The following is a 12,587-nucleotide window of genomic DNA, read 5'->3' as shown; positions in this document are numbered from 1 at the left end:
ACCTCCGCTGAACGCGTCCTTTGTGCTAAAGGGCGATGACGTTCACCACCTACTTCGACCAGGTACCGTTGCATTCGGATGCACGGCTATCGGGTCTTGGAAAGAGATGCATCTACGAGGCCGGCAGAAACGGGGCCGTTTCTGCAGCTGCAGCAAGGAGAGCAGGGAGAGGGCCAAGCGGCAGGCGCCTGCGGATGCTCTCAGGCCCCAGGGCAGGGTGAGCCTCTGGGTCTAGAAATGCCGTACCGGGACTGCCCAAAATGCACCTTGGCCACCAGCAGCTATCAGAGCCTCTGGGCATGGGCTGCCCGTGTCTAATCCTCTTCTGAACTCGTTTACACTTTTCATTTTCACAACGGCCCGTACGGAAGGTTTTACTACTTAAATACACCCTGCGTGAAAAAGTACTTCCTTTTGTTTGAAAGCAGCTGCCAGGTGAGAGCGTAGCGGTCTGCACGTGGACGGCTGCCCGGCCCTTTCTCGGAGACCGGTGTCGGCGTGAAAGCGCCCAGGCCCCACGGCCGCTCTTTGAGCAGTCCCCGGCCCGCGCACCTTCGGCCGGAGCGGGCAGAGCCGACGGCAAGGCCGGTTCCCTCTCCCGCGTTCAGGCTAATCTGTTCTTGCAGCTGGATTCCACCTAACCAGCTGTTTCTTTTTTCTCACCCAATACCCTGCTAAGCTACAGATATTTGGAAAAAGGACAAATTGACCGACCTTGTCCCCTCTGCGCTTGCTGCCGCAGGCGCTCGCTCCGGCTCTCTGACCCCCCAGCTGCGCTCAAAGCCTGCGCGTTTCTCCGACTCTCTCGCTACGGCTTTCCCGCGCTCTGGGCTGGTCTCCACGTCACGTTCTCCAACTGTATCAGGCCATACTGCTGACTTTTGGTCTTTTTTTCTTTTTTAACACTGTATGTAAGCGCTTTGAAACGCTGTCGGACAGGGCTGCTCAAAGCCGTCCAACAGGCTCAACACACAGCACTCAGTTAAACTGTGAGAAACATGGCTTTGAAGAATCAAAAGCTGAATACAGCTATAGAAAGTGCTAAAAGGTGCAGAATAAGGGCTAAAAGAGCCATATAAAAAAGGAATGGTAAAAGAGGTACCAAAAATAACGCACAGTGTAACTATCTGTTAAAAAGCGTGAACTGATCACCTCGCTCCCTCTTTTCCAACAGTGACGGTTTAGTCAGCGTATCCTCAGGGAACACTACTGCTGGATGCAGCTGAACAGAAACTAATCCTACTTCTCTTATTGCCAAAATACTAAGTATTAAGCACAGAAACGGGGCTCGGCCCACCGCCGCTCGGCGAGCCCCGCCGTGGCCCCGGCATCTGCCGCAAGCAGGGCACGGGCGACCAGCTGCGCTGCAGCAGCCCTTCCCGGGAAAAGGCACGCGCTCCGGGAACGGCAGCGGGCACAAGGCACACTGCGGGCACAGCGCCGCACCGACGATCGCAGCAAAGCTCACTGCCGATTCTTAAATAACAGCTTCTGCGAGGAGACAGACGCTCAGCAAGCAGATGAAACTGCTCTTTTCCCTTCCGAGTTGAGGCTGCCACTTTTAAGCAGCTGCCGGGTGCTTGGGACGCTGCAACAGCCTGGGCAAGAAAGTTTTAGCATGCATGGAGACAAATCACTTCAAACTAGAGCCAAGCAACTCTCAATTCATCCCTCTAGCTGCAAACCCTTACGATACTACAGGGGTAGCATCTCCTTTTGGACACAGGCCGTTTACTGCAACCGGTCTCCAAATCTCAATTTATGCTCTAGGACAATATAGATGTGTCACAGCTGCAAAGATTTCAGAAAGCAAAACTTGTGTTTACTTTAATATCCAAACAAACAAACCCCACAAACATATCTATTCAACTCAAATTTTATACAAAGACTCATAAAAACTATTTTTTTTTAATCTGAGCTAAATGTACAACTAAAACAGTCCCTTCAGCCTTTGGTTCTCAGTCAAGGAACTGAGAGAAACATGACTTTTGGCATGTTAAATCTATTTCCTTTGTCTACACATTATTTTTATAACACGTATTTTCATTTGATGCACACCAGCATTCATCTGTGCAGATTTACCTGAATATTGAAAATTAAGCCCCAAAGCGTCATACACAACGGAAATAAGGTAACCAGACAAGCGAAGCGTGAGAACGCAGAAGTTACGCTTGCCATAAGCACTTCACACAGCTTGCACTGCACCTCTTCGGTAAATGAGGATCAAGACGTCATTTGGACATAAGAAAATCCCCCTTTTCATAGCTTAATTTCAACAGAAACTTCAGATTAATAATAAAATTGTAATAATAAAACTTTTCTGGGGCTTTCTTCCTAACGCCACACACAAGGCTCCCGGCTCCACAAGTCACCCCCACCGTTAGGCTCCTTTGCAGCAATTTTTGATAGTTAGCAGCAGTTCGACACAGTACAGCAGAATCCAGTGGGAAAAACGGAAAAAAAGACACAACCATGTGATGTTTTCTTTCACAAGGAAAGATTTTTGAATCCAAATATAAAAATTAGTTTCTTTTAGTTGCAGCATCAGAAAGTCCCTTTTTCTTTAGTGCAGGTATTACAAGATACATCTCGGTCTCTCTTTGGGATAAAAGCAAATTGTCACTGTCAGTGTTGCGCTTTTTTCAGGAATTTCTCCTGGCATTACAAATCCATAACCTAGTTGGCATTTTCTAAACAAGTTTAATTCCTGACACACAAGAAGTCTGAGAAGAAGATTCAGACAGACATGAAGGATAAATACATATATATCCGCTCCTGTCTACATTCACAAATATCTGACTTCATCTTCCCTGTGTATGAAGAAGGGAACTGGAACTTCAAACTCAACACGCTAAGTCAGTGACCTGGAATGATTCCAGCAGCAGAAATTGAGAACGAAAATTAATTTGCAGATCACCTCGATTTCATTCCTGAAGGCTGCAGCGCAGTTTGCTGCCTGTGCCACAGCATGTAAAAACGCGCTGAGTCTCATCAGTTTAGAGGCCGCTTTTTAGAAGAGGAGAAGGAACTCGCAGATTTTGCTATACTTGAAAGCGGTACATTACTGCTCTTACACTGCCTTGAAGGAAGGTACGTAAGGGCAGGCACATGCCTGCAGGGCCAGGAGGAGGGCACTCAAATGCTTTGTGGCTTTTCATGAGTTACAACCAGGAAAGCGTTCATTAATCTATCGTATCTCCTCCACTAAGGTAATTTTGCATCCAAAATTTGATAATGCAAATATAGATAAAGTTATTCAAATGACCTGAACAAGTAATTCTTAGTCACTGAAACTGTCTACACTCTCGTGATTTTTTTTTGTTTTAAATATCTCACAGCATTAGAGCCGCGCAAGTACAGCCCCTAGTATTAATGAAGAACTTGTTTTCTCTACAGGCTTAATTAGAGGGGCAATAGAGCTTACTGGTGTGCATTACTGAAATAATGACATAATAATAATAATTACATAGAAATGATGTGGTTTTCCACACACTATCACATCTATACCAAAGCTTAGAGAAACCACTTTACAACGGTAAATTAATTCTACCGTGAAAAAAAAAATTGGCTTGAAAATGTTATTTATGGAGAAGTTTTAAAAAGCCTGATATGCCATTAACCAGCCTCCTACTAGGTTTTTGAATAGCAAGGAGGTTTTAATAAAACGTAGCATTGGTTTTGATCATTAAGTATTGTCAGACTAGAGTAGCTTTGGCTTGAATTTTCCTGTGCGAGAGACATAGCCTTTTAAAACTTTCTGTACTCAATCATTTGACCTACTGAAAAACCTCCTTTTTATGCAGCCTTCGCTATTTTTCCTCCCAGCCCCGAGGCGACAGGAAGGAACGAGCGGCGCGAGACGCGGGGCAGCGCCCAGCTCGGGATGGGCACCCGGCGAAGCGGGGGACGCGACACCGGGGGAGGCTGCAGCGGCTCAGAGGAGCCCCGGAGGGGAAGGCAAAACACGCACCTAAATCGCAGGAAGCTCCCGTTATCTTTAACCTGCACAGACCATCTCCGTTTCCAACCGCCCCCCACGCCGGCTGCCTCGGCGGGGCCTCCTTACCAAGGTGTGCCGCTTCATGTGCTCGCGGCGCGTGAACTTCTTCCCGCAGATTTCGCACGGGTAGGGCCTTTCTCCCGTGTGGGATCGCATGTGTCTCTTCAGGATGCACTGGTGCATGGCTGAAAAACTGCAGTAGGGGCACTTGAACTTCTTTCTGATCACCGTGAACTCGTTGACTGCAAGAGAGCAAGCAAAACAGAGGTTACTCGCAGAACACCCCAGCACGGTCAGCCTCCCTGCTCAGTATCTCACTATTCAATTATTTCACTGTGAAAGTATATTCTCACCTCGTAACCATCTAAACCTTTTTTAATCCATGTACTCATACGACATGATTAAAGCTAAGAACTTCGAGTACCTTCATCAGAGAAACTTTTGGAAAAGCCAGTACACAAACATTAAGCAACAGCCATCAACACACATTGTCTAATACTTTTTAAAGAGGAAATAAAGGCAGCTGACAATCTGCTATGTTAATTTACTATAATGAATTAGCCTAAATACCGCTATGGCATGGGCAGAGAAATACAGAAAGGTGCAAAACACTGAGTCTTAAGGAGGCTTGTGAGGGTCACGCTTCAATTCAACTGCACAGTCCTTCATGGACTTTTCTTTTTAATCATATTTTGCCGGACTGGAAGATGATGAATTATCTGAAGTCATTCTGACATTTTTGAGTCTTTTCTTCATGTCATCTCTTTGGAAGTGCACTGAAAGCAGACTCAAGGGATACGTGCAGTATTGACAGCCCAAGGGTCTAATTTGCCAGAAGAATGCGCATAGCAGCTGTGTTGGTATTTCCTCCTCCAAACAAAATGAAAGTGCAATATGCAAAATATGGCAGGTGAAAATAGAGTATTTGCTATTCCCTAAGGAAATCCACCCACTATAAATTTGGAAATGACTGTCCACGTGGATATAATTTTTATCTCCACCTTCTATAATTCTATTTCTTTCCATTAATATGTTAATTTTCACCCACTTCTGTCCTAATTATTGTCATTTCTCAAAGCAATGTACTGTTTACATAACAAGGAGAAAAAAAAAAGAAAGCAAATTCTGGTTAATCTCTTAAATATGGTATTGTATATGTAAATGGCTTCTTCTGGTACATGAAACAGTGTATGTAAGAGAGTGAAGGGAATAAGGGAAATGCCATACCTACTATAGGTTTCTGACATACTGAATACTTTGCAATATCTTTAGATACATATTCAAATGTTATTTCCTAGAAAAGCCCTACTGGCTGAATGCATGCCGCATATTCTCGGTATACCACAGATAATGCCCTGGGGAGTTGAACTGTATTCTGAAAAAAAGAGCTATTTAAAAAAAAAGCCCTCTCCCCCCTTTTTTAAACTCAGCATGTCTCTGCATTCGGTGTTATTTAATACCCAATTTGTGGGCTTTTTTTTCCTTCTGTTTTGAAAATTTACTTTGTCTTATATTTGCAATGCAGATGAAAACAATGTGAAGAACAACTACATTTGACTCTCATGTAAAACCAGTGAAAACTACATCATGACGCTGCTGATACTATAAAGCTGGCAGGACATAGCCAAAGACGTCTTCACTAGAGGAGGATATAGTGTTAGAAATGTCACTCTTTAACTGACCATTTGTTCTTTTTTCCACCAGGAAATCCAGGCAGGAGATAAAGAGCTATGCTGCTTCCAATATAAAGAGAAAACACACTATTTTACAAGGTTTCAAAAGCTGAGCAAGCTTCGCATGTTCAGTATTTGGCCAGGGGAATAAATAAAACAGAATTCCACAGGAAGTGGAAATCCTCTTCCCCTTACTGGGAGGAATCTTCTCTCTAAGCCAATGCTGGAAAAAAGTCCTACAGAACTGTGCCGGAAGGTGCTTTGTTACCGCAGCCAACATTTTAATGAGAATTCACATCCACCACCTTTTAAATCAGAACAAAGGTTTCAACACAAGATCATCTTAAAGTTTGCTTAGAAATTTTTTTTTTCTAAGACAGAATAAAAGCATGGTTCAAAATCTTAAAAGTTGTCATGATATGAATTTTGTCTTAGCATTTCTTCTGGTTACTTACAAGGAAAAAAAGCCGCCACGCAGGTAACTGAAAAAATATCCCCTTGGATCAGCAGTTTGTTTGGATCTAATATTCTTTACTCCTAAATTGCCCCTCTGGGCTGCTCAACAGCTGTGGTACTGCTTCCTACAGATGCCTAAAGCGTGTCTGTAAAGCAGCCATGAGAATTTTCTAGCCCAAAATGAGGGGGAAGAAAATCTCACTCACTCACCTGGATCATGGCTGCAATAGCGATGACAGTAATAGTGAAAGCTAAGAATATTTTATCCACCTGTCAGTAAAGATTACTTCCTGCAATCAAGTGGCATTTTAAAAGGCTGGTTTAACGCGATAACGTGCACCCACACTCGTGCCGCTTTGGGAAGCTCCAAGATGACGCTTCAGCGTGCAGGTTCCAGGCAGGAACGGAGACTCTAGCATCCAGGGCTTTGTGCCAGCTTTTGCTGCCGCGTAACAACAGCTCAGCTCGTCTGCACAGTCCCACCACATATCCAACTTCTTACTTACAAGATTTTGTTGAAACAACTAGAATATGAAAAGGCCTTCTCTCTTGTATTTGCTCCCTTCCTGGGAAAACTTAAATTACAGGAAAAACATTTTTTGCTGCATCTTCTCCTTTGGATATGACACACCACCCTGGTCTACACAATCTGAGGCAAGGAGCCCACTTTCTCCTACAGGAAAATCCTCAGCAAGTTTCAGTTTCATGACACAAAGCTATTTATGATAAATGTTTCCAGTCTGATCTTGTAGCTGCTTGGGTATTAGCAGTAGGCCATACAGCCAAAACATCTGTATTCCCCAGGATCACCGTAAACCTATTACTGCGTCGTCTAGACAAGGTAAGCAAGCTATAAGCTGATCAAGTGAAGTCAACAGGGGTCACATAACCCCCTTCCTCCAGCCCAAGGTCCTTTCCACGACATACACCGGGCCCGGGCGGAGGGCACGGCGAGCAGAGCCGAGCTGCTCCGGAAGCCACGTTAACCACCTCGCTCCCCAAAATCTGCCACGGAGCAACACAGCAACTAGGTCCCAATGTTACGAAACAAAAGTGCTTTAGAGACGAGAATGCTACAAAATACTTCATTTCCTGTATCACCAGATGGTACCTGACGCTGTCATTTCCTAAATGACCACGTGCTTTCCACCGTTCACTGTCCATTACTGATCCCTTCAGCTTGCACGTCTGAGCTAGCGCAGAAGCTCAAAAGGCAACTTCAGACATTAGGTGCAAGAACCCGCATCATTAACAAGCTGCTTTCGCACACACGCAGTTCTCTAGATTTGTAAGTATTTATCCCACTTTAGATGCATAATCAGGGCATGCTCACGCTGATAAGGTGTGTATTTGCATATCTAACCTGGACAAAAAAGCCCACGTTTGTATATTTTCAAAGAAGAGTTACTAATCCATCATACCATTTTAATTATTTCTATTTATCAAGGGAGATGAAAGCCTTAAGGTCAAACAGATTGAAAATCTGTTTCTAACAACATATTCATAACAATTCCTGATTACAATATCCCTCACGCATACTTTTGCTGGTATTCATCTTAAATCACCAGAGAATAACATTTTCAGCTTCCAGTGCGCTTACATTTAAAAATAGTCACAGAACTTTTTTTGCAGTTATAGTTTTATTGAAAACTCTTTCACCAAATAGCCATATGTTTGATTTTTGTATCTACAAAAGTCAACACCTGAAAAATTACAGCATTGTAGATAAAAAAAAAAAGTATTGCAGTTAACATTTTCACAGTACTGTTAAATATATATGCCTGCATGCACATATATTTAATGAGCAACATACCAACTTTGGTATAGGCATAATTTTTTGTCTAAATGACAAAGTTAAAATGTACAAACTATTGGCCCTACATAAAAAGGCTCGTATTAATATTTTATAGAGCTTAAGTATAGCAGCATTAAGGTCTAAAGAAATAATCTTTAACAAGATCACCAAGACCATTAACAGTAGCACCATAGATAACTAGCTATTGGACAGCACTATATGAAGAACAGCACCAAGAAATGGAGAATATAATACAAACAGTGCCACAGTAAAAATCTACGTACTTAATTTCATTAAAATATTTACAAATTATGTGCATTTTTTAAATCAACCCAACAATGCTTGAAAAAGCAGCCTTTGGTGTTGTCTACTCAAGTAACTACTTATTTCACTGAGGTTAATTTTTCTTGGTTTTTATGTTCTAATATTTTTCTTAAGTAATAAAGTTACCACTCTTTCCTCATTTAAAAATGTAACAAGTAGTTTAAACACTATATGGTTTTGGAAATGCATTTACTGTCCATCACCTTTGAATGAAGCTTTTTAAAAAATATGAATAAACTGCAAAAATATAATAATAAAAAACCTGGTCTATCAACCTCTGATGGAGATCATACACAAATTCCTCTGAATCAGAGAAAGCAAAACATAAACCAAGACATTTGCTAAGCTTGGGTGGCAGAATTTTGGTGAAAAAAATCTATACTCTGTATACTTTCCCCCAAAATATTTTAAAACTATGCAATTTTTAATTTCCATAGGTCAGAAAGAAAACCTTTTAGTGTAATATCTTGTCTTAAAAATGCCATATTCTAGCAGTGCAATTGGAAGCGTTACTATTACAGAGGAATCAGATCGAACCTCCGGCTCAACTCCCTACACCCTCATTTTCTCTCTCCTCCCTCCCACGGCACGTGGACTGCCTACATTTGGTAACTCAACCTTTGGCTTTTGGACCCCGCTTGCAAGATGAGCCGGACAACCTGCAAACCAGCTGCCTCTGGAGCAAGGAGGTCCTGGAGCGGGAGGAAAGCTCAGCACTTTGCAATACGTCTTAACGAGAGAAAAGCCCCGGTAGAAGACCGAAAATGCCACAACTCAGACCTTAGGCTCTGGTTCCTCCCCTTTCCTGCAATCCCACGAGAACAGAAACAAAACCGAGCATTTGACAACCTGCACAGTCGAAGCAGGAGAAAGGCAGGGAAGACACCCCCAGAAATGGTTTCACCGACGCCACTAGCTCCCCGAATGCTGCCTGCACCATCTAGAGCTCTGAATCCCGAACAGTTCCCGCTGGCGATGCTAAGAGGCAGTGACGAGGCAGTGACGAGGGGACAAACGGAGACAAACCGGCTCTTTTCCATGAAGTATTACAACAGCCTGAGTTTGCAGGTGGAAGTACAGACAGGCATGCAACAAAGCTTCCAGGTGGCAGAAGACAGTGACAAAACTTCCTTCAGGACAAGGGGTGTTAAATGAAACAGGTTCCCATATTCCTGACGTGAGAGGAGTGAAAGCACTAGTGATTGATTTACTGCCTGACAGAGCTACTCTGTATTTACTCTGTAAACCAGTAATCATGCAGTAATCACTGAAATACTACACTCATTTGCTTATTATGAAGAATTCACAAACTAGCTTTAAGACAATTTTTGTCTACTTATTCCTCATTATATTTTAAGGTTGTAAATAGCAAGATGCAATTTAACAGTCAAATTTACAATTTCCATCATCTTCCCACACCACTTTCTAACGTGCATATACTATTAAAAAAAAATGCAAACTCTGTAAGCCTCTGTTATACTTTACCCTTTGGTTTTAATATTTTAAAAAATCTGCTCCGGAAAAACCCAGCACTGAAGTCAGGAAAGCAATTTGATGCTATGGAGAAAGTAAAACACTACTTAAACCTCTACTAGAAAGAGAATAAGTTTATCTGACTACAGGAAAATAGTTTAATGTTGAATTAAATTCTCAAGTTATACGAGTGCTTTCATATGCAGTGACATATGAACCTCAAAATACTTGATTCTGTTGAAAATTTTAATTAGAAAACTGTTGAAATGGTTAAATATGGTCTTTCATGAGCACATATGTCAATACTGGGACATATATGTCCCATCATGTCTGCTATTATGATGGTGACTAGATTTTAATATTATCTTTTGTCCAGTGAATACATTAGAGAAGTCAGATGCATGGCTGATATAATAATGGGACAAAAATTTCCATGTGAGAAAAAAAATGAACAAACATGAAATATGCTGATAGCAACTGCCATGTGAATGGAGTCTTTTAAAAATTGCTGCAATTACTTTTGCTGGTGTCTTACTCTTCTAAGGCAGGGAAAAAAAAATCTAGTGTGCTCCTCCCAGACTTCCAGATAAGACACATTTTGGTCACAACTCTCTCTTCTGGCTCAGCTTTTTCCTACTTCACCTGCTTCGTATTCAAAAGCAAATTACTCATAATCCTTATAAGGATTGGAAACTAGACATATTCACAGGTACCTGTGATTGACAATGACAAGGAAGTCTATGGGAACAAAAAAATTTGCATAACTTCACCAAAAAATTGACTGAAGTGTGGTTATATAGAAACATATTCTCAACTCTGATTATACCTAGCTTAAATGAAGTGTGAGAACTAAGCCAAACAGGGAAACACCAGCTTCCCAATGCTCAGAAACCCTGCCCTGAGGCAATGAAGCTCCAAATTTCAGCAGGAACGGGTGGAGCAGCACTATGCCAGAATACACCTATTCCCGCTATAACAAGAATACAGGGCAGAAAGAAACGACAGATCTTTCTCCTCTGGCTTTCCACAGAAAACAACTTTGCAAGAAAGTCTCCACTGAAGACCTCAGGCTGTTTAAGTCCCTTCTGTGCGTGATTAAGTATTTCTCATTTTTGTCTCCCTGAGATGCAACTATATTACAAGAGAAGTAACTTCTTTCTTAAGGAGTCAAAAGATTATTTGCAAGTTGCTCTGTTTTTTCTAGTTGTGCCTTGCTTGTTAAGGAAAGCAACCCTACGACACACAACACTAAAGCTCAAACTGCTGACCAGCCGGGCTGTACGCAGCAGACTTTCAATTACGCGACTTTCATTTAACAGTTACTATAATCTGGCTTTGTGTATAAATATATAGCAAGAGGCGCATATAAGTACTTAATCTCTTAAAAAAAAAAAAAAGTAATGTAATAGGCATTAAGGTAAGTCTTCAACCTTCCAGCAACAACCATGACTGATTTTCTACGCGCACCATAGCTCACAGTATAGCCCCTTCTTTCCATTTCAACAGCATACATTTACAGTTTGGCCAACTTAATACATCACTTAAAACAAACTAGAGTCAGAAAATGTAGCGAACTCCTGAAAGTCACAGCCATACTCAAGTATATTTTAAAAAGTCCTAACATATTCAAAGATAATACCAAGTAATAAAATATACACACCTTGCAACAATTTTGAAAGCCCAAATAATATACCCCCTGTTGCACAAATGCAAAGATGCATGTTCCCCCGCCCTTTAAGTGACATAGAAAACCAGCCTTCATAAACATCTTATGGTGCTGAGCAACCCAGCGCCTCACAGCTTCCTGAAACAACCCTGCAGTGACTGAGCTGCCTAATGGACAGAGCACTAGACCAGAACTCAGACAACTGAAGCCTATTACCGATCCTACTGCTAACACGCTCGCAAGATTTGGTACGTTATTTTCCCTTTCAACACGGGAAAACACCCCATTTCTTTTATAAAGCACTTTGAGATCTACTGATAAAAAAGTTTAAGGCAGTAAGTACACAGTATTACCATACAATAAAATATCCAAAGTGCCATTATATGGATTGACCAAAGTATCTTTACACAAACATTGCACCATGGTTGCAATTATTAGTTATACAGTATCTGGAACCTGTGCGTTATCAACCTGATCAGCATTTGGGAGTTACTACGTTACATTACACCTGTGGCAAGTTTATTTGCAGTAGGAAAACAATGACACAACTTTGTTTTCCTAGTTAAAAGAAATAAACCCCTAACATACACAACAGTAGCTACACATCCTCAGGATCCTGATTTTGTTCCACGCTATCCAAAAGCTCAAACCCTCCCAGCGGGGCAGAGCCTGGGGAACACACTTTCATATGGTTCGTGAGGTTCTTCTGGGTACCAAAGCCCTTGCCGCAAGAGAGACACACAAAAGTACGCTCGCTGGAGTGCACAGACATAAGGTGCCGGTTTAAGTCTGTCTTGTCTCGAAAGAGCTTGGCACAGTTCGGACACTGCATCTTCTTACAGTTGAAGTGGATTGTCTTCTTGTGCCGATCCATGTTCGACTTCAGGGTGAAGCTCGCAGGGCATTTGGAGCACTGGAAGCGAGCGAGCTGGCCGGGGGGCACGCCGTCCGCGAGGCCCGGCCGGGGACAGTCGGCGAAGTCAAACGGGAGAATCACGGACAACGCGTGCTCGAGGACGTGTTCCTTCAGCTGGTCAGCACACTCGAAAACCCTCCTGCAGAAACCACAAACCAGTCTCTTGGTTAGGGCTGAGTCTAGGAATAGGCCATCATTGGTTAAGTCCATGTCTTCAGATCTTGAAAAACTTAAATCTAAAACAGAAATACACATACACACGTACAAATCAATGTCTTCTGGTA

General features: G+C 42.3%; 1 protein-coding gene across 10 annotated transcripts in view; it reads right to left on the bottom strand.

Annotated features, from left to right (window-relative positions):
- The window catches only part of ZBTB46 (zinc finger and BTB domain containing 46), a 61,220-nt gene that overhangs the window by 6,444 nt on the left and 42,189 nt on the right, over positions 1–12,587 (bottom strand). For 9 of the 10 annotated variants that reach the window (XM_064521652.1, XM_064521651.1, XM_064521653.1 and 6 more), the window contains one exon: positions 4,162–12,539. In XM_064521652.1, the coding sequence (XP_064377722.1) occupies positions 11,986–12,539 (554 nt within the window). In that variant the 3' untranslated portion in view covers positions 4,162–11,985. Of the gene's footprint in view, positions 1–4,066; positions 12,540–12,587 lie in introns of those variants that run through there. The other variant, XM_064521654.1, reaches the window with a different exon arrangement.

Source organism: Dromaius novaehollandiae, chromosome 16, assembly GCF_036370855.1.
Source record: "Dromaius novaehollandiae isolate bDroNov1 chromosome 16, bDroNov1.hap1, whole genome shotgun sequence".
NCBI lineage: Eukaryota > Metazoa > Chordata > Aves > Casuariiformes > Dromaiidae > Dromaius > Dromaius novaehollandiae.
The sequence above is the reverse complement of the archived record's forward strand: the minus strand, read 5'-3'. Positions and strand labels throughout refer to the sequence as shown.